Source organism: Chiloscyllium plagiosum, unplaced genomic scaffold, assembly GCF_037043375.1.
Source record: "Chiloscyllium plagiosum isolate Xiang-an unplaced genomic scaffold, Cpla_swu_hap1 HiC_scaffold_5, whole genome shotgun sequence".
Classification (NCBI taxonomy): Eukaryota; Metazoa; Chordata; class Chondrichthyes; order Orectolobiformes; family Hemiscylliidae; genus Chiloscyllium; species Chiloscyllium plagiosum.
This window is the reverse complement of record NW_028270143.1, coordinates 106,254,087-106,277,699: the sequence shown is the minus strand read 5'-3', so window position 1 is coordinate 106,277,699 and position 23,613 is coordinate 106,254,087. Positions and strand designations below refer to the sequence as shown.

At 39.9% G+C, this 23,613-nt stretch overlaps 1 protein-coding gene across 5 annotated transcripts in view; it reads right to left on the bottom strand.

Annotated features, from left to right (window-relative positions):
- Window positions 1–23,613, bottom strand: part of LOC122550323 (disco-interacting protein 2 homolog C) — a 615,797-nt gene that overhangs the window by 189,595 nt on the left and 402,589 nt on the right. For all 5 annotated transcript variants that reach the window (XM_087987546.1, XM_087987548.1, XM_087987547.1 and 2 more), the window contains 2 exons: window positions 18,453–18,665; window positions 10,636–10,767 (listed from right to left, as the gene is read on the bottom strand). In XM_087987546.1, the coding sequence (XP_087843672.1) occupies window positions 10,636–10,767; window positions 18,453–18,665 (345 nt within the window). The remainder of the gene's footprint in view (window positions 1–10,635; window positions 10,768–18,452; window positions 18,666–23,613) is intronic.

The following is a 23,613-nucleotide window of genomic DNA, read 5'->3' as shown; positions in this document are numbered from 1 at the left end:
ACTCACAGTGGCATCCTTTAAATGCAGTGCGAACAATGCATTGCATAAACTAAATGAAAAAAAGATCTAAGCCTTACAATTCATTATAACTGGCAGCACACTTTCACCTTTAATCTTTATCATGAAAGTGCAGGAGCAAAGATCGGGTTTGTTATACTGCACAACGGAAACAATCAGCCCAGGTTGCCCAATGACATCCTGAAGCAATATGATTAAGACTTGAATTGTGGGCATGAAGGCAATTGGAAATACTGCGTGAGCATTCTTGTCACTTTCATACCATTACTTCATCTTCTGGAGACACTTATCCAGACTAAGGCACAGTTGAAAAATGCCCTATTGGTTCCCCTCAAATAAGCTTTCTCGGTGCATAATAACGGATATTCAACTGCAAGTGTCGAGCTGAATATTTACAACAATAACGGAGGTAAACATCACCACCAGTCTGGGGAATATGCCTGAAATATTTTTGTTCTTTATAACTATTCACTATACACAATTTTTGAGCTACCAGAGGAGACACAAATCCCTCTTTATATCAAATCAAATAGCCAGAAGAGGATCAATTGTGGTTCGCATTATACGTCCCCTCTCCATATGAAAACTAGCTCTGATCAGTGACAGGCCAACAGGGATTGTTGATAATGTATAGAGAATAGTATGCATGAACCAGAGAACATCTGATTAATATGGCTAAATAGTTGCAATTCCCCATGCGATGTATGATTTATCTAAGTTATAATATTATTTCTTTGAGTTGGATGTAAGCTATTGGCTAGTTGATTTTGGTCTGTCTCTCTGAAGGGGTTTAATGACTAACTTGTAGGTATTTTAGTAGCCATAAAACAGTGAGAGAGTGAAGGTGTTTCTGGAGAGTAACGTGGTTTTTTTTGTCTTCACTGAATGAATTTGATAAGAGACAAAGTACATTGTGTGCTTTAGGCTTATAGATTAAAAGGTCAGATATTGCATTTTTGTTTCCCTTTTGATTAGCGGAAACACCAATACCTAGAAGAAAGCCTTCTTAGCTTGTTTTTGCAAAGCCTTGATTATATAGAGTCATAGAGATGTAATGCATGGAAACAGACCCTTCGGTCCAACCCGTCCATGTCAATTAGATATCCCAACCCAATCTAGTACCACCTGCCAGCACCCGGCCCATATATGTCCAAAACCTTCCTATTCATATACTCATCCAAATGCCTCTTAAATGTTGCAATTGTACCAGCCTCCACCACTTCCTCTGGCAGCTCAATCCATACACGTACCACCCTCTGTGAAAAAGTTGCCCCTGAGGTCCTTTTATATCTTTCTCTCTCACCCTAAACCTATGCCCTCTAGTTCTGGACTCCTCCACCCCAAGAAAAGACTTTGCCTATTTATCCTATCTAAGCCCCTCATAATTTTGTAAACCTCTATAATGTCACCCCTCAGCCTCTGACGCTCCAGGGAAAACAGTCCCACCCTGTTAAGCCTCTCCCTATAGCTCAAATCCTCCAACCCTGGCAACACCCTTGTAAATCTTTTCTAAACCTTTTCAAGTTTCACAATATCTTTCCGATAGGAAGGAGACCAGAACTGCACGCAATATTCCAACAGTGGCCTAACCTGTACAGCCACAACATGACCTCCCACCTCCTGTACTCAATACTCTGGCCAATAAAAGAAAGCATACCAAATGCCGCCTTCACTATCCTATCTACCTGCAACTCCACTTTCAAGGAGCTATGAACCTGCACTCCAAGGTCTCTTTGTTCAGCAACACTCCCTAGGACTTTACCATTAAGTGCATAAGTCCTGCTAAGATTTGCTTTCCCAAAATGCAGCACCTCGCATTTCTCTGAAATAAACTCCATCTGCCACTTCTCGGCCCATTGGCCCATCTGGTCCAGATCCTGTTGTAACCTGAGGTAACCTTCTTTGTTGCCCACTACACCTCCAATTTTGTTGTCATCTGCAAACTTACTAACTGTATCTCTTATACTCGCATCCAAATCATTTATGTAAATGACAAAAAGTAGAGGACCCAGCACCGATCCTTGTGGCACTCCACTGGTCACAGGCCTCCAGTCTGAAAAACAACCCTCCACCACCACTCTGTCTTCTACCTTTGAGCCAGTTCTGTATCCAAATGGCTAGTTCTCCCTTTATTGGAACAACAGAAACTTCTTCCAAAACACAGGTCACTTTTCTACTCTAGAAGAAAACAGATGAACTGTTCATTCACTTCAGTGCACTTTCTGGAGTCTTGCCATGCACAAAATTGGCACCTCGTTTGCTTGTAAAAAAAAAAGGGACTATATTTCTAAGTGTGTCACTGCACATGAAGTGTTTCAAAATGCTTGGCTTTGTATCCTAGAACCATGGAAGATTAAAATACAAAAAGTCCATTACTTTATGATGACATTTTGCTGAAGCAGCTCAAAGTCAACACCATGTTGCCCTCTTGCCCCATTGCCCAGTCTTCATTTGTTTCAAATATTTATTTACATTGCTTCTAACTATGTAACAATTTCTTCCATAACTGCTCTGGTACAATATTCCATACTCCAACAACTCTGTATGAAGAGATTTCTCCAACTCTCTGCTTATCTTCTTTAAACTGATGTTCACTGACTTCCCAACCAAAGCCAATCATGTTTCACTACTTACCAATGACTGGCACTTACGTATCAAAGTATCCTAAGGTCCTTTCACATCATGTCAGCACAAAGCAGAATTTTAAACTCAAACAAATATTTCCCTGGTCTTTTCTGTTCTAATAGAAATAGGTTCAAGTTGGCTTCATTACTATGCATTCTTCTGCTTACTCTAAGCATAGTGAATCAAATACCTTCTCATTACGGAACACCCAAAAATCCACAGATTCATATGTTCACCTTTGTTCTTGCTCATTGTGATAATTTTATGTTAGACTCATGATATTTTAGTTCTACCTCAGGCCAACAATATTCATACATTAGGAAGGACATGAGGGTTTTTGATAGGATGACAAAAAGTTACTGGAATGGTTTCAGGGATGAGGGGTGTCAATTATATGTGAATAGACTGGAGTAGGCATGAGGAAATTTGGCAGAAGTCATTAAAATCATGAAAAGTTTTAATACAGCAAATAAAAAAAAGTCCCAAAACGCTGAAAGCTTGATAAACAGAGAGCCCAGGTTTTTGAGAATGGCCAGAAAAACATAGATGACATGACGAAAAGCTTTTTATGTAATGAGTGGTTAGGACTTGGAATATGCTCCTTGATGGGGTTGTAAGATACAGATTCAGTAATATGGAAATTGGGTAAATAATTGAAGGATAAAACATTGTGGAGCACAGAAAGGAAACTAACAGGATTGCTCTTCGAAAGACTTGGCACAGGCTCAACGGATTCAGTGGTCCCCTCATAATTCTATGAAACATGCTAGTAAATGTAAGCAGCTGAATGCAGGAAAGCAATGGTGGTCGATACTGGTCCAATTTGCTCTATTGGGCACTGTTGTAATGTTCAGAGGCTAAACTGCAGTACAAAGTGGAACGGAATACTGGCATCACTTGTTTAGTTCTCCCGAACAAAAGGGGCTAATCCTCAGATTTGTAAGACCTTATACTTCCCAGTTTGTCTGGCCATGTATACTTCGGAATGGTTACTGAATTGGACTTGGCCTCCACCTCAATGAAATCACACAGACTAATTGTGCTTATTAATGTTGGTATATCGACATTGAGCAACAACAAAATCTACAATTCCCACATGCCGTGTTTCCAATTTGAGCCAAGTTGCTGTGGGATGTCAGCTGCTTTTCTACAATAATCAAGTAAGAGACCTTTTGTGCCGTTGTTGATAATCTCTGATACATGAATAATTAACACGTGCATTTTGTTTAAAAAAAAAACTGTGTCTGGACAGGAGCAGCTCCGAACAGCAGAAATATAAAAAACTAAGCTCTTCTTTAGTAGAAAGAAGTAAATCCTGAAGTTATTAATTAGCACTAATACTTTTGTTTAAATGTTTTCATTGCTCACACTAAGATCTGCTGGATGCTGAACAACAATAATCAATATTCTTCTGAGATACCTGTTCAAGTTTGCAAATTAAACTGTAAAGTGAGTCCACAGTTTCCTTGCAATATCTGTTTTCTGCTACAAGTAAGTAATAGAGATTTACCCTTGCCTGTATTTTTCCCCAATATGAAGATATTTTGAAACAGTTTGATGTGGATAGCAAAACAATAAGGCAATATTATTTTCTCTGCAAATAATTGCTTCAGCATAACATAAAATATTGGCAAGAATGTGTTATTTGTATTGATATTACACTGAAATTAAACACAGCTGGCAACTGTGACACTAGTACCAAATGGTTTTTTGAAACTCTGATGTAAAGCCATTGAGATCTGAACGATTCATGTGGAAATGGACAATGTCAATACAAATGGTAACTCAACTTGTTTTAGTGATGTGAATTTACTTGTGATCTCTGTGCATACCAATTAGTTTATTATTCAAAACATTGATACCCCTTGGTGGGAGCACAAAAGCAGTGTTCTCACGGACTTGTCTGTTTTGGGCAAAACAAAAGGACATTATTTCCGGGAACACTTATTCATCCAAATGAACAGCACAAGATGTAGTGTCTATCCCACCACGAAGTCACTGAGTGCTGTTGTGCTATTATCATCTGATTTTGTGGCTACGCTAATTTGCAATAAGAGCCATGTTGTGGCTTTATCCTTCCAGCTTTAAATGAAAACATCACAATTACATTCCGAAAGGACATGACATTTTTATTGATAATGTGCAAAGGAAGCTCAAGTATAGCTCGTAAAAGTGTGAGATAGATATGAAGAGTCCATTTAAAAAATAATGTGCAGATTGAGCTGGTTGACCTTTCCTGTTCACTTTGAATGACATTCTGCACTTGACAAGACCTTTTGAGTCCTTGCACAAATGGCTCTTGCAACTTTCACATTTTAAAAAGGCAACACTGAAGCAATGCAGCCCATCATTTCCAGAGTGTAATTTTGATTGCTCCAAAGAATTGAAATTTTGCCGATACTGGAAACATCTGAAAGAAAAACCTATTTTCCTATTTTTACAGGAAGATCCCTGTCTCACAGAATGGAGCATAGGAACAGGAGGAGGCCACTCAGCCTCTCAAGCATTTTGTCACTCAATTATGTCACGGCTGATTTGCACTTTGTTTGCCTTAGTTCCATATCCCTGTGGGAACGTCAACATTTCCTGTTTTTGTTCTATTTTGAGTGCTAGCCCCTTATTTCCATTTTTCACAAATAGTTTTAGTGCCATTAACTATTTTATTCTTCTATTCAAATCCACTGCAGAAATGGTATTCTAAAATTTTCCAGACAAAAAATGTGCACCAGTATTTACATAGTTTTCAAAGTATTTTAAGCCGAGCTTATTACCGAGACTGAATGGAGTGCCATATTAAAGTCATAGAGTTGTACAGCACGGAAACAGACCCTTCAGTCTAACTCGTCCATGCCAACCAGATAGCCAAAATTAATCTAGTCCCATTTGCCAGCACTTGGCCCGTATCCCTCTGAACGTTTCCTATTCATAAACCCACCCAGATGCCTTTTAAATGTTGTAATTGTAACAGCCTCAACCACTTTCTTTGGCAGCTCATTCTATACACACACCACCCTGTGTGTAAAAAAATTGCCCCTTAGGTCCCTTTTAAATTTTTCTCTTTTGTCCCTAAACCTATGCCCTCTAGTTCTGAACTCCCCCAAACTCACAGAAAAGATCTTGTCTATTTACCCTATCCATTTCCCTCATGATTTTATAACTCTATATAAGGTCACCCCTCAGCCTCTGATGCTCAAGGTAAAACAACCCCAGCCTATTCAGCCTCTCCCCATAGCACAAACCCTCCAACCCTGGCAACATCCTTGAAAATCTTTTCTGAACCCTTTCAATTTTCACAACCTCCTACCTATAGGAGGGAGACCCAGAATTGTGCACAATATTCCAAAAGTGGCCTAACAATGTCCTGTACAGTCGCAACATGACCTTCCAACTCCAACACTCAATGCCCTGACCAATAAAGGAAAGCATACCAAACAGCTTCTTCACTACCTTATCTACCCATGACTCCACTTTCAAGGAAGTATGAACCTGCACTCCAAGGCCTCTTTGCTCACATTAGTTTGGATTTGACTAAAGTTATACAATGATAAAACAGTTCTCACCATATTTCTACAAAATAAACCTTTAGTGTTCCAGGAACCTGCAGTGGAATGGATTGCAATAAATTGCTGTTACACAGAACACGTTCTGTACCTTATTGATCGCAGTGCAATTCAGTGAAGCAGTGAGAGCTCTATTAGCTCCTCAAGAGTTCAAATTGAAGTCTACTAACATTAAGGAAAATTGGCTTCTTCTATCACACACACGTAAAAACAATCAATGATTAGAGAGCCACAACATATTAGAAATTACAACTACAGACATGTCCAAGTCAAAACGGTTAACTTGTTAATCAGCAGATTTTTATTCGTATGTTTTGTTGGCCCTTGCAATCTGGACCTATTATTTTCCCTAAAAGTGTGGTGTACAAGCTGTCTCCCATTTAACTAGCTAGCAAAACAGGGCATTCTATTCACTGAAGTTTGACTCCCGTTGTTATGAGATTTTTGATTGTCACACTCCTTCCTTTCTCCAGCATGAAATGCTTAGTTTTTGAAAGGAGGTCAATCAACAGAGCAAAGTAATAACAGAACAACACATACAAGGTTGTGTCCAGCATGCATGAATGAATGACTGACAGCCCTGGATCTTGAATTATTACCTACTGGTTTGGTGTTAAATGCTGAAAATGTTTTTAAAAATAAAATCATACCAGCAAGTAATTTAGCTTTATTAAAAAAAATGAACAAATTCAGCAAAATTCTTATTTTTCTGGTTTGTTTCAGCGCAAGAATTCATCGATCCAACATGCAAAATAGGGTAAAACGTTTCAGATCACTTCACAATCAACAATTACCTTGTCATTTCACAGAAGGAAAAAGCAATCATGGTCAAATTAGCTAGTTCTTAGGATAGGATTGATTGAACTGTTGTTATTGCCCCGAGCAAAAATCAGTCATTGAAAGTTTGTTATTTAGAACTTTATTCTAGCATAAAAGGACACCGGGTTGGAATTTCCTGGGCATTTACATACAGAGACATGGACATAACCAGTGAGTCTATGCGAGTTTGTGTTACATGAAACAAAGATTAGGAGCAGAGGAGGATCATACACCCCTTGAGCCCGTTCTGTCAGTCAGCAATTATGGCTGATATTTTACATCAATTTTTCTTTCTTGCTCAATCTCCATATCCTTGACTCTCCTAAAGTACAAAAATCTATGTTTTTCAGTCTTCAATATATTTCAAGGTCTGAGTACCCACAGACCAGACGGTTGAGAATTTCAAAGATTCACAATCTCCAAATGAAAAGGTTCCTCTTTATCTCAGTCTTAAATGGTCATTCACTCATCCTGAGACAGTGACTTTATTTTGAAATTCTACAAACTCCCATCATCTACATATCAAGTCCCCTCAAAATATGGTAAGTTCCAACAAGATCACTTTCCATTTGGCTAAACTCCAGAGTATGCAGGAAGCAATCTACTCAACATCTTATCATACAACACCCTCATCCCAGGAATCAACCCAATAAATCCTCATTGCACTGACTCCAAATCAAATATATACCTCCCAGGCCGAGGAGGTCAAAAATGCACAATACCTGCTGGATAATTTCATAAAAGCTTCATACAAATGGAGCAAACTTCATTACTCTTGCAGGCCATTTGCCTTTCTAATTGCTTGCTGAATGTTTATACGAGGACTCAATATCTCTGAACATCAGCTATTAAAAAAACATTCTGCTTTACCACTTTTACTCTGCAGACTATTCTTCCACCAATTTGAATAAACTTACATTTCCTCACATCATACTCTGTCACTTTACTGCCCAATCAGTTAACCTGTATGTCATCTCTCTATAGCACTTTGCATCCTGCTCACAGACTGTTGTCCCAACTAAGTTTTGTCATCAGAAAATTTCTGTGGTTTAGCAAATGCAGATAGATTACTCCTGATGCTTTCATTTCGGTTACTAATATGGATAATGAATAACTGAAGCTCCATCATTGATTACTGATGCATTCCACTCATTAGAGCTTGCCAATTTGAAAATGCTGAATTTATCCCTACTCTCTGCTTCTTGTCAGTTAAGTATTTCGCAATACATCCTAATATATTGCCCAACATCACTTTCCCTTCATTATTACTGAGACAAAATGTTGTAATTTGCTAACTTACTGCAATATAAGAACAGTTTCAGCAATAGAACTATGTTGGCCTTTATTTCAAAGGGAATGGATTCGAAAAGGAGGGTTGTTTTGCTAAAACTATACAAGGCACTAGTTAGGCCACAGCTGGATTACTGTGAATGATTTTAGGCCTCTTATCTAAGGAAAGATACACTGGGACTGGTGGCAGTCCAAAGAAGGTTCAATAGGCTAATAAAAGGTTTGGGGAGACTGTCTTACAAGGAGAGGTTGAGTAGATTGGACCTGTACTCATTACAGTTCAGGAGATTAAGAGGTGACCTTGTTGAAATATATGAGATAGTTAGGAGAGTTGACAGAGAGGTTGTGAGGATTTCCCCTTGTGAGAAAATCTAGGACCAGAGGCCATAATCTCAGAATAAGGAGTCACAAATTTAAGTCAGGGATGAGGAGACATTTCTTCTCTCAGAGAGTACTGAATTTGTGGAATTCTTTCTCTCAAAGGGTTGATGAGGTGATTGTTAAGTATTTTCAAGACTGAGATTGTTAACAGGTAAGGGAACCAAGGATTATGGGGAAAAGGCAGGAAAGTGGATTTGAAGATTATCAGACCACTCATGATCTCAACAAATAGTGGAGCAGACTCAATCTGAAGGGTCTACTTCTGTTCTTATGATCTTATGAAGCACAAACCAATACCAGCTTCTCAGGACAACTTGGTATAGGCAATTAATCAAAAAAATGAACATATACTCAGAATCAATGATTAAAATAGAATTATATTTTCTGCATTCCTTATTGTGTTCCCTCATTACGCTTCATGAACACCCAACATGGCATCTCATGAGATTTCATCAATTTGTTTCAGAAATGGGTCACAAAGATGTTCAAGGCACATTACACATAGGATTCTTTTGGATGGCAGGGTTTTCTGCCACACTACTGAGAACATCACTAGGCAATATTAATGTTAGCTGCTCCGCAGCCACTTAATGCTGTGTGAAGCAAGTCTTACCTCAGGAAGCTACCAGCAAATCTGCCAGTGGAGCACCATTGGAGCCAGTGGCCAGTGCTGGGACTACATGTAGCCCCATGAGGCGAAGTTCGAGGAACCGGGTGCAAAGCTATACAATGTGGAGGGGAAGCTCAGTGCGGGGACAGGAGCCAGGGCTGCTGGATGGTGTTGTGAAATGGGTGGGATTGTATCAGAAAAGCTAGTGTTGGAAGGAGACTAGGAACCTTCAGGCTGGGTGACCCAATTAGTCAAAGGGTTGGTCATGGAGACCATCTACCACTTTTTTACCCAAGGCCAAATCAGACTTCCTCCTCCACCCTGATCTCCATCTCAAGTTTGCATCCAGGAAAGAAATGTCTGGTCCTCAACTAGACATGGAGGGGACCTCACCCACCTCCCTTTTTAATTTCTGATAGTTTGGGAGCTGATGGTAGGTGTTCGAAGAACACCAGGTGGTTTTCCTGGCATTTGCAGCTCGTGGTTGCTCCACTGCTTGCAAGTCTACCGTCAGGGTCCAGTAAAATTCTCTATTACCCATCTAGCCCCAACAGCACAAAAACCTTTGTCATCACAGATCTGAGATTAGGATTTTAAATGACAGGAACTATGGGTATTTGCACCACCTTGAAAATGTATTACATGACACGATTCAATATCTGTCCCTGTGCATATCATTTCCAAACAGATTTCAATTCAATGGAAGTCAGTAAGACAAATTCTGTGTATAATGGCATTGCTTCAATCAGTTGTTTCAGGATTTTATGTCATGTGAAATTGTGCTGGTGGATTACTTCTACATAGAAAACTCTACTTGTAAAACTGTCCACAATATTATCAGTCACACAGGAATAATTGGATATCTTAACAGAGGTTTGAAGTTTATATCAGTTCATTCTGCTTGGTGAAGCATTTTAGGGCAGCACGGTGGCTCAGTGGTTAGCACTGCTGCCTCACAGCGCCAGGTACCCGGGTTCAATTCCCGCCTCGGGCAACTGTCTGTGTGGAGTTTGCACGTTCACCCTATGTCTGCGTGGGTTTCCTCCCACAGTCCAAAGATGTGCAGGTTAGGTCAATTGGCCATGCTAAATTGCCCATAGTGTTAGGTACATTAGTCAGAGGGGAATAGGTCTGGGTGGGTTGCTCTTCGGAGGGTCAGTGTGGACTTGTTGGGCCAAAGGGCCTGTTTCCACACTGTAGGGAATCTAATCTAATCTAAATCCCTACTTTCAAATCTAATTTGGGTTTCAGCACCAAGTATAAAAAGTTGTATTGTTGTTGAACACTGACTAATGGATTTTGCATGAAATGAGAGATTAGTATCAAACTTACCATCACCAGTTTCCATTAGTTCAGCATTTCCATACTTTGGGACTGCTCTTGGTGTTGATCCTTGGGGACGTTCAACCTGTATTGAGTGCTCTGTTGTATAAGTTGTGATATCTGGAGGTGCAGAGTGGTTTTCTAAGAGAAAGAAAAGATTATATATGGAGTAAAGAAAAAAATGCCACCTTATATATTTGAATTACTGCCTTAAGATACAATCTTTGATTGTGTAAGTAACATCCAAGTGCTTACATCACCTACAGGATTTTCGCTGTCCAAAATTTAAGTTAGATGTATGACCTGGTCAACAAAGTCAATATAATGTCAAATAATCAATACATTCAGATTTACTTTGCTCTCTTTTCAAGCTTTTAACTTAGTCGCTGTCCAATATAAGTCAATTTTGACGACCATCAATTTCTTTACCAGTTGCCTGGCCACCAATTAGGAATATTAAAGTCACTTGTAACACGGTTAAGTACACATGACAAAATGTTTCTTCCTTATTTGCCCTTCAACTCAATTTCTGAACCATTGTGTGCAGTTGTGCTAAAGATTCTTGACCATAACGTTCACAAATGCTAACCCTCTAAAGACTCGCAAAACACCCAGAATAAAGAGATTGTTTACGTCAAATCTTAAAGAAGGGAAAGAGAGAGAGAATATCGGAAAATAAGTTCCAGAGCTCATTCTCTTTTCTGGAGAATTGTTTATACATACTACTACATTTCTTCTTGCTGAAAGCCTGAATTATAATAAGCTGTGTCTGCTTCTAAAAGTCATCAAATATGAAATTTTAACACATTCCAACAATCTTGCAAATTAAAAAATAAAGATTAAGCATGCTGAACATGACTTGCCTTTATTTAATCTATACTTTCCTAGATACTTGCTAATTACATTTTGATTTTTGAGAACTTGCTGATGGCACTGGATGGATCTGGATCAGAGATAAGGATATTTTTTTCCCCTCACAGAGGGTCATGAATCTTTGGAACGTATTTCCTCAAAACGCAATGGGAGCAGAGTGCTTGCAGAAGTTGATAGATTCTTGATAAGCAAGGAAGTGAAAGGTTATCAGGGTTGGTGGGAATACAGAGCAATTGGGTCAGCTATGATCGTACTGAATGGCGGAATGGATCTGAGGGACTGAGTGGTCTACTCCTGCTCCAAATACTTATGTTTGTAAGGGTTATACAGTGCCATGCCATCAATCCCTCACTTCCTAAATAAGGTCATAGCACTGGCTACTCACACATCCAATGCATCAATTTACAGAATTAAGGATTGAAACATTTTGCTTACATTCTTAACTATGCCCTCCTCAATTTCTTTCAATAGCCTAAAGGTGCCAGTCAGGCTACAGCAAAACATTCACTGTGATTTTGACTCAGTTCCTCACAGCCAGTTGATGTTACATAATTATCCGTAGGAATTGATGCCTCCTCCTTCTCTAGGATGTCAACATTCTCACTTTCACAGTTATTTGCATTTACTTATATTCCAGATAAGTGTAAATATCATTGCAAACTCTGTCCTTCCAATATTGTTTAAATCTTATTTTGCACATTAGATCCGCAAAATAAAAATGACTGACCAGATTTTATTTCAGGAAGCAACTTGAGTGATTTGTGACGTGCAATTATAAAATCAATATTGAAATGTGTGCAACATCAACACGTGGGAAGAGTGTGAGCATTACAACAAGGGAATCAGTGTACGAGTGACCCACTTCCAAGTGATGTAGAGGTTTGGTTTTAACTTTTAAAAAGTGTACAAAATAAGCTGAATTGGCGATGGACACAACAATTGTCTCAATTAAATACATGATTAAAGAACTAAGTTAACAGATTCACATTTTTACTCACAGGAACAACTGCAATTACTTCTTTTAAAAATCCATTGGCTGTCTTATTTTCTCTTTGAAAGACTATAATCCTTACTTTGCTTGAATTACTGGAGTAATTCAAGAATAATAGAGTAAAAACCAGAGCATTTATTCTTTCAAGTAACAGAATGTGCCAAAAACGATTGTAACACCCCTTGCTTCAGCAGGTTTCTTCATTTCCCTTAAATGAGTACAAATATTTTTATATATAGTGCCAATGAGCAAAACAAAAAGATCATTTTCAGTCCATGTCTGTTTTTAAGAGATGGGCAAAAGAATCCATGATTTTCTCACTCCATTTCACTCTCTAGGATTACTTGCACATGTAATATATTAAACGCAATTGATCAAAATCGTGGTGGCCGACCAAAATCAATGTCTGTCTGGCCTTGTACAGCAAACTATAATATTGCTGCTGCAAGCATATCATGTAAACACAAATCTAGATCAAATGGTTGGCAGTCTGTAAAGCCTACCAACAGTACCATGGACCTCATTAATCTTCCTTCTTGGTTAATAGAGTGTTGTATCAAAGGATAACCCTTACAACCTCCAACTCAGCCAGAATCTTAAATCTGATACAAACAGCTCTACATCTTCATGCTTTAGTGGCTGACACCAGTCTGTCTTCTGTTATTGGTGATTATGTCCTTTCACTGATCAATTTTTACAAATATGCAGCTCTCTTGAACAGGTATGTGCATTTTATATTTTATGTGCATTATATTTTATTCATAAAGAATAACACAAATAATCGGTTCCCACACAGTATTCAAATTATTGTTCACTAATGCTTGGATCCCTAAATATATTATTTTTTTAACTTTTCATGTATTTTATCAATTCTGCATAAAGTTACAGATTATGCATCATGTATATTTTTTCTCATGTCCTAGGGCACCTATTTGGAAGATTTGCACAATAACAATAACTTGTATTTACATTAATACCTTCAATATAATATCATGGGTCAAGCTACTTCAAAGGAGCATTAGGGGTCAGGATTGCAAGGTATTTACAGATGATCAAAGTCATGTGGCATATCTTCAGTTACTCTCCATGAGCAGAAAACACCACAGCATTTAATTATATCCTAAACTGTTGCAGAGTTTGAGTTACTCCTTTAAGAAACTTCTTTTTGCTGGGGAAAGACAGCAAGAAAGAGTGTGAGACAGAAGAGGGAAAAAATGGCTTGCGCCAAAAGGGAAAGTGTGGAATCAAGGACATCAGGAACAATGATTGGGAACAAGTCTGTCTTGTGGCAAGTCAGGGATTAGCTTGAGTAGGTGAGGGGCAGGTGAAATCAGGTGTCAACATGTACCGGGTCATTTCACCCAGGATGGTGGGTGTTTATATGCATGTCATAGAGTCATAGAGATGTACAGCATGGAAACAGACCCTTCGGTCCAACCTGTCCATGCCGACCAGATATCCCAACCCAATCTAGTCCCACCTGCCAGCACCTGGCCAATATCCCTCTAAACCCTTCCTATTCATATACCCATCCAAATGCCTCTTAAATATTGCAATTGTACCAGCCTCCACCACATCCTCTGGCAGCTCATTCCATACACGTACCACCCTCTGCGTGAAAAAGTTGCCCCTTAGGTCTTTTTTTATATCTTTCCCCTCTCACCCTAAACCTATGCCCTCTAGTTCTGGACTCCCCGACCCCAGGGAAAAGACTTTTTCTATTTATCCTATCCATGCCCCTCATAATTTTGTAAACCTCTATAAAACCTCAGCCTCCAGGGAAAACAGCCCAGCTTGTTCAGCCTTTCCTTGTAGCTCAAATCCTCCAACCCTGGCAACATCCTTGTAAATCTTTTCTGAACCCTTTCAAGTTTCATAACATCTTTCCGATAGGAAGGAGACCAGAATTGCACGCAATATTCCAACAGTGGTCTAACCAATGTCCTGTACAGCCACAATATGACCTCCCAACTCCTGTACTCAATACTCTGACCAATAAAGGAAGGCATACCAAACGCCTTCTTCACTATCCTATCTACCTGCGACTCCACTTTCAAGGAGCTATGAACCTGCACTCCAAGGTCTCTTTGTTCAGCTACACTCCCTAGGACCTTACCATTAAGTATAGGGTGTAGGTTTGCTTGCTAAGCTGTAGGTTTGATATCCAGACGTTTCATTACCTGGCTAGGTAACATCATCAGTGGCAACCTCCAAGTGAATCAAAGCTGTTGTCTCCTGCTTTCGGTTTATATGTTTGTCCTGGATGGGGTTCCTGGGGTTTGTGGTGATGTCATTTCCTGTTCATTTTCTGAGGGGCTGATAGATGGTACCTAGATCTATGTGCTTGTTTATGGCATTGTGGTTGGAGTGCCAGGCCTCTAGGAATTCTCTGGCACGTCTTTGTTTAGCCTGTCCCAGGATAGATTTGTTGTCGCAGTCGAAATGGTGTTTTGTTTCATCCGTGTGTAGGGCTACGAGGGAGAGAAGGTCGTGTCTTTCTGTGGCTAGCTGGTGTTCGTGTATCCTGGTGGCTAACTTTCTTCCTGTTTGTCCTACTTAGTGTTTGTGGCAGTCCTTGCATGGAATTTTGTAGATGACATTGGTTTTGTCCATGAGTTATACTGTGTCTTTTAAGTTTGTTAGTTTTTGTTTGAGAGTGTTAGTGGGTTTGTAGCGAGCAAACCTACACCCTAAACCTCAACCTGAGCTACAAACCTTCACAAACCTTGCACTTACCATTAAGTGTATAAGTCCTGCTAAGATTTGCTTTCCCAAAATGCAGCACCTCACATTTATCTGAATTAAACTCCATCTGCCACTTCTCAGCCCATTGGCCCATCTGGTCCAGATCCTGTTGTAATCTGAGGTAACCCTCTTCGCTGTCCAAAACCCTCCAATTTTGGTGTCATCTGCAAACTTACTAACTGTACCTCTTATGCTCGCATCCAAATCATTTATGTAAATGACAAAAAGTAGAGGACCCAGCACCGATCCTTGTGGCACTCCACTGGTCACAGGCTTCCAGTCTGAAAAACAACCCTCCACCACCACCCTCTGTCTTCTACCTTTCAGCCAGTTCTGTATCCAAATGGCTAGTTCTCCCTATATTCCATGAGATCTAACCTTGCTAATCAGTCTCCCATGGGGAACCTTGTCGATCGCCTTACTGAAGTCCATATAGATCACAGCTACTGCTCTGCCCTCAACAATCTTCTTCGTTACTTCTTCAAAAAACTCAACCAAGTTTGTGAGACATGATTTCCCACGTACAAAGCCATGTTGACTATTTCTAATCAGTATTTGCCTTTCCAAATACATGTACATCATGTCCCTCAGGATTCCCTCCAACAACATGCCCACCACTGAGGTCAGGCTCACCGGTCGATAGTTTCCTGGCTTGTCTTTACCGTCCTCCTGAAACAGTGGCACCACGTTTGCCAACCTCCGGCACCTCACCTGTGAATATCGATGATACAAATATCTCAGCAAGAGGACCAGCAATCACTTCTCTGGCTTCCCACAGGGTTCTAGGATACACCTGATCAGGTCCTCGGGATTTATCCACCTTTAACCGTTTCAAGATATCCAGCACTTCCTCCCCTGTAATCTGGACATTTTGCAAGATGTCACCATCTTGGGAGACTGAAGAAGGGTTCATGCCCGAAACGTCGATTTTCCTGCTCCTTGGATGCTGCCTGACCTGCTGCGCTTTTCCAGGAACACATTTTCAGCGCGGGCCCTATTCTCTCCTTAATATATTTGTAAAAACCCTTTGGATTCTCCTTAATTCTATTTGCCAAAGCTATCTCATGTCCCCTTTATGCCCTCCTGATTTCCCTCTTAAGTATACTCCTACTTCCTTTATACTCTTCTAAGGATTCACTCGATCTATCCTGTATATACCTGACATATACTTCCTTCTTTTTCTTAACCAAACCAAATGTGTTAGTCTTGCACCCAGCAATTCAATTATACAGATACCCAGGAGATACAGCAAGATCTAGTCCCTCCAATTTTCCCTGGCTAACTATTCAATTAAGTCTTTCACTTTAATCCTGAGTTGGAGATGTTTTCAGAGGGTTCCACCACCAGAACTGTTCAGATAATTCACACAGTCAGCCGCATCAGGCCTTCTCCATCGTTCTGATGCGCAACTCCTGCCTCCGCTGCAATGACTATCTCACTTCCGGGAGGTTGGCGCCAGACAGTGATGGAGAAACTCAGCAGGTCTGGTAGCATCTCTCTAGAGGGAAGCATTTCAACTCCAGTATGACTCTTCTTCAGAACTAAACAAGGCTGGAAAATGATGATATTTATGCTGTTTAAAAAAAAGGTGAAAACAATTAGAATAAATGGTGAGGATGTCCAGAGCAAAAGGTAAAGGGAGTCTGAACGGCAGTAAAGGAGAGGTTTCAATTCTAATTCGGTGTTAACGATACGGTGCGTAATCTAAGGTTGGTTGGCTTTGCTGACACCAAACCCAAGCAAATAAATCAGAGGTGGGTTAGGAGGTATAGTGTGTTCAAAATGGAAGACAATGCTCGTGCTCTAAACTTGTTGAACTCAATACTGAGTCCTGAAAGTTGTAAAATGCCTAAACAGAAAATGAGGAACTGCTCCACCCACTTGAGCTTTACTGAAACACTGCAGCATGACTTGTTTGAAAATTTTAGGCATCAGAATAAAAAGGTATATTGAAATGGCAAGCAACTGCAAAGTTGGGGTCATTCTTTGAGTCAGAGCAGCTGTGTTCTGCAAAACAGTCACCCCATCTTCATTTGGGTTCTGTCAATGTAGAGGAGACCACACTGTAAGCAGCAAATACAGCAGACCAGGCTGAAAGGAGAATAGGTAACTTACTGCTTCACTTTGAACATGCATTTGGAGTTCTGTACAAGAGGTAGGAAGAGGTAAAAGGGCAAGTGTAACTCCTTCTGTGATTGCACGCATATTGAATGGTGGTGCAGGCTCGAAGGGCAGAATGGCCTACTCCTGCACCTATTATCTATTGTCTATTATCCTCCTAATGGAGGAGGTAGAACAGATACTGACAATGCAGAGATTCTGAACATCTGAATGGATTCCAATCTAGAAAATCTACTTTCTTTTTCTTGCCTCTGCCTCTGACAGAAAATAATTCAAATGCCTGACTAAAAACCAGTAAACCAATCAAATACCTGACTAAAAACCAGCAAACCAATCAAATGGATTCTGTGTTACACAGTTAAAAAATCCTTGTAAATTAGCTTTCAAAATTTTTTCGAAGTGTTTCATAGCTTTTATATGCACTTGCAAAGAAACCTCAGTTAAATTTTAATGTTTCCATTAGCCTTATTGCAATTTAGATATTACTATACTGCAACCTCTCCAATCTAGAATCTTTGAGACCCAAGTCATATATGGATGTTGCAATCCACTGTACTGCAGGTAATTTTAGAATATCTAACCAAATAGAAACATGAAAGGATGATAAAGTACTGTAATGCAGTAAGGAAAAGTATTTATCCAAATAGTATATTTTCCATGTTGCTGCTGCCAAAGTACCATACTGTAATGGCACCAGTGTGTTGAGGAATGCTTGGATTTGCTCAAAAGCTACCTGGATAGCTGGTGTCTCGGAAGAAATCAATTTCTTAACTGGAGAGATTACAGCATACATCGTTATGGAAAGAGAGAGCAGAATTTGTGCCTTTTTGAAAACTGCAATGTATATTCAGTCCTGAAGAGTTTAACAGTTTGGGAAGTTGACATAAGAAAATCTAATCTGGAGACTTTACCTTCTCCAAAATACATCAAAGAGGACTTAGAATCAGTTAACTCAGGATCACGATCCAACTGATTATCAAGAAATGGCCTAGGTTATTCGTCAAACAAACCAAAGTACACAGGATTCCTTTTCAAGCAACGTTGCAAAAGATGAGAAAATAAAGAAACTTGCGTGAGCATAGATACTGGTACCAACCGATGTGCGTTTGTGTCATGACATCAGCCAGTGCATTAGCAGCACCACTTCCACCGCTCTGTGTAGAAGAGGAGGAGTTGGTAGAAGATGTGGTGGACCCATGGATTGCTCGACTTATCCAGTGTTCCATATTCAGACTGCCTTGGCTGGAGGAGGGGGTTCCTTGGGAATCACCTTGCCCTGATCCCTCATCTTCTGAACCAGATGAGGTATCTACAGAAGGAAAAACATTAGATCATTTGCAAAAGCTTCTCAATAAAATGTTTCCATTGTGTTCACAGTTTACTTTCTCCTGTTTATCTCTTTACTCGTTGAAGGCACTGCATTAGTGCATTGGAATGCAAATAAGAAACCATAATCAAAAACCTTCTGACTCCTGAGAAACCTTTCCAACTTTAGAAATGCTTTGTCTTTCTTCCACACACCATTAAATATATGTAAAGAATGTTTAATGCATGTAGAAATGTTCAGGGTATTTAAAAATTAGTATGAAAAAAAAATGTTTTTTCTGGTTCCAATGTGAATGAACTGAAGTTCCATATCTTGATATTTTTTGGTTAGCAGATTTTCAAGAACCTAGAAAGAAAAATTTATATTGAGTTTCTTGCTAAAAGAAAAATCATAATTAAGGCATTCTAAGCATAAATATATCCACTATTTTATCGTTCTTTCTTGCCATGATATAAACTAGAATTGAAGAAGTGGTTGGAAATTTCTGAATTCAGCCTCAGTCACGGATCAGGCATTCCATCACAGTGTCATTCTCCAACTCAATCTGTATTGAAACTGGTTCGCCTGGTCATATCAAGGTGAGGGACTCAGTTCTGTTTTAGGCAATTTACTAATGCAGAAATCATTGCACAGTTAGAATAAAGCTGGAGATCAAGTTTGGCACTTGATCTACAATCTTAATACTATAATTTGTTGCATGCAAGACCAATCATCCAAAAGTAATTTTAATGTGCAGTGTTGAATTATATGCAGCAATGGAACTATAGTTCTTAAAGTGTTAACGAAGGACAGTTAAATCCTTGAATCAATTCAATTAAACTGATAGTCCTTTTCAGCGTATTGATATTTCAACTGAAAAGGAGGTATACTAGACACTAGATTAAAAAAGAAAATGATCTGTTGTATTGTCTCTTCTGTAAAATGAGCACTGCTTTGTGCAGATGGTTCAGGGACAATGTGTGCACACTCTCCTCCCCCACAATCTCTCAGATTTTCATTCATTCCCATTTGTATTGTACCACCGCAATTCAAATGCTTGTTATCACTGTTTTCTGATCAATTTTGTGGCCTATTGTGCACATCTGTTAAAATTAAAATTAAACAGAGTAAGGAGGAATGCAATATGGCCCTGAAGTGAGCTGGCTAATGACTGGGGAATAAAATTACAATTGAATCATCAGTTTCAGGAGTGTGTTAGAAATTGTCAACTGTTTAAATGATTTTATGTGAGTTGTCAACATTCAAGGGATAAAAATCAGAAAAACTAACTGTGTAGATTGGAGAGCTTCTTAAATATTATTACAACGAACCTTCCAAACTCAATTACGGTGCTGTTTTCATATAAATGTATAGTTACCGCACAATCAATATGTTACTGTAAAATAAATTATATTGTTTTATTGTAGACTCAATCGTTAGCAATACATCCTCCTCACAGGACAACAGTCTCTGGATGAAACCACATTCAAATTTTTCTTGTGTTCAAATGCAATAAAAATGATAAGTTGTCCACTGGTTTCAAAATTTGGCCCAGTCTTCAAATATGTTCCAATTTGTTATAAAGATAGCCTGACTATTGATGCAAAATGCCCAAAGATCAGAACTCCTTTACCAGGTTTACTCTGCATACATTGCATTTTGAATACTGAATGAGTTGGCATGGGAGCTTTAAGGACAAATGGTGAAGGATGGGGGGCATGAGTTGGCATTCAGGTTTATAAATGACAATGACATAGGTGCAAAGACATAGGTTGGCAAGGAGGGTAAGATAGGCCATGTGGGTTGGTTATATGATATAGGTTGGCATAGAGGGCATGAAGAGTGTGAGGTGATGTGGGGTGGTATTAATGGGCATATGGATCATGTTGGGGAGATTGAAGGGAGGGATAAGGCATGGAAGAAGGCTTTACATTTTGGTCTTTCTTTTTAAATATTAGACAGAGAGCTGGAGCCCTGAACAGATCTTCTCAGTCTGCCTCCATGTCCAATGCCCTCCTATTTCTGGGGTCCTTGTGCACTTTGACTTCTAAATTAGCCCAACCTCAACTCTGCTATGAGACTGAAAATCTAGCATCTGGGCAACCATTTCTAACCTTCAGGTTTGCAGAACCACAAATGTGCTGAGAGTCTCATTTGAAAATCCTGGCCATTCAGTCCAAAAAAATGTATCTACCTCAACCTTGAACATTCTGTGACTGAGCATCTACCTCCAAAGATTTATGAGCAGCTGAATTATGAAATGTTTAATCTGAGTCTGAAATGCCTCCAAGTTCTAAATTCTCCAGCTAAGGGGAATATCCTTTCAGTATTTAACCTGTAAAGCATTCTTAGAATCTTTGTGTGTCTGAATCAAATAACTCCTCATTCTTAAAAACAGCAGAGTGCAGGCTCATACAACTCAAGGTTTCCTCCACAGGACAACCTTCTCATGAATATTCAATTTATCCCCTGAGGCAGATATGTCTTTCCTTAGGTACGGAGGCCCAAGCCCCACACAGTACTCCAGTTTATCAAAACCTTGTACAATTGCAGCAATAAAGACCAATACACCATTTGTCTTCAGAATTGCTTGCACCACCTGCACATTGACTTTACGCAATTCATGCTGTGTGCGATGTGACAGGTGAATAGAATTGTCCTTAGTTCATCTGAGGATAATTATAGGGGGCCTCTTGTGGTACATTGGCAGTCTCCTTACTCCTGGACCATGAGGCCTGGGTTGAAGTCCCACCTGCTCCAGAAGTATATAATAAAAACATGTCTGAACAAGTTAGTTAGAAAAATAGGTTTTTTTAAAATTGAGAATAATTGGAGGGGCCTGCTTGTGGTGCAGTGGTGGTGTCCCTACCTCTAGAATGGGAGGCCTGGGTTCAGGTCTTACTTGCTCCAGAGATGTGTAATAACATCTCTGAACAGTTTGCTTAGAAGAAAGCAAGCAGAGAATAACTGGAAAGAGCAAAATGAGTTGCTAGAACACAGGATGATTAGCATGTGATGTAGCAGAAGCAGCACAAAAGAGAGGTAAGCAATCCCATAACTGAAAGATCACATCTGAGCTCATCCAGTCATGAATGGTGGTGGACAATTAAACAACTAACAGAAGTCAGAGGCTCCACAAATATTTCCACCCTCAATTATCAGGGAGCCCAACCTATCAGTGTAAAAGATAAGGCTTCGCCGAGAAGTGTCAACTGCATGGCCTATCTCTGACTCCTTCTTGAGGTCCCCAGCATCACTAATGTCAGTCTTCAGCCAATTCAACTCACTCCACATGATATCAGAAAACACAGGGTACATCCAAGGCTATTGGCTCTTACAAACATTCCAGCAATAGTATTGAAGCCTTGTGCTCCAGAATTAGCAGTTTCCTTTGAGAAATTGTTCCATTACAGCTACAACACTAGGATATCGTTGAAAACTAGGAAAATTGCCCAGATATGTCCTGTGCACAAAAAAAAGCAGAACATATCCAACCTGGCCAATTACCATCCAACTGATAAATAGTTTAGTGATGAAAGGGATCATCAAGCGGTACTTGCTTCGCAATAACCTAGAAATGATGTACTGTTGGTGTTCTGCCAGAGCCTCATGGCTGCAGACCTCTCAGTTCAACATGGACAGAAGAGCTGAATTCTCAAAACGAGATGTGAGTGAAAGCACTTGATATTGATTTGGCAGTTTACCAAGTGTGAGATCGAGGAGCCATCGCAAAACCAGACTGAATGGAAAACAAAAGAAAACTCTCTGTTGGTTAGACTCATACTATGCACAAAGGGAGATGGATGTGGTTGGTGGAGATCTATCATCTTAGACCTAAGAAGTCACTTCAGATGTTTCGCAGGGTTCCATTCCAGGCAGAATCATTGACCAGAAACTGAAACAGGTGAACCATTTAAATATTGTAGCCACAAGAGCAGGTTGGAATCCTGCAGCGAATAACTCTTATCTTGACTCCCCAGAGCATGTCTATCATTTATAAGAAAGAAGTTGGTTGGAATACTCTCCACTTGCTTGGATGGGGGTCCAGCTCAAAAGCCTTGAAAGGTCAATACCATCCAGGACAAAGCTGCCCACTGGACTGGCACCCCAAACACCACTTACAACATTCCGTTTTCCCACCAGTGACAGACAATGGGAGTAGTGTGCACCAACTACAATATGCACTCCAGAAACTCATTAAATCTCCTTCAACACCGTCTTCTAGATCTGCAATCTCTACATCTAGAAGGACATGCATAGCAGATACACCCTCTGCCCCCCTCCCCCCATGCCACATACCATTCTATTCTTTCACTGTCACTGGACAAAAATCTGGAACTCCCTGCTTGCAAACATACCTATCGACTAAGGAGTGCAGCAGTGCAAGATGTCAATATACCATCACACTGTCAAAGGTAAGTAGGGATGGATAATCAACACTGGCAAAGCCAGCAATGCCCACATCCTACAAACATATTTACAAAAAGCTCAACACCATTCAGGACAAAGCAGTCTGCTTAATGGCACCCCTTTAAGGTCTTAAGAGTTCACGCTCACCATCAGTGATATACTGTGGCAGTAATGTATGCTACCAATAAGATGCACTGCAGTAAGTCATAAGGACCCTTCAATACACCTTCCACCTCTACTACCTAGAGAGAAAAGGTCAGCAGATGCATGGGAATCTAGCACCTGTGAGTTCTCTTTCAAGCCACAGAACATCCTGACTTGGAACTATATCGGCATTCCTTCACAGTCACTGCGTCACAATCCCACAATTCCCTAAAAGCACTGTGGGTGCTACACAGTGTTTAAGAAGGCAGTTTACCACCAACTTCTTAAGGACTCATCTTCTGCCTAGGAACCCTCCAACCACAAGGGATGAATGCAGATATGTCCAGCTTTCTCATTTCCCCTCCCCACCTTATCTCAGTCCCAATCCTTGGACTCA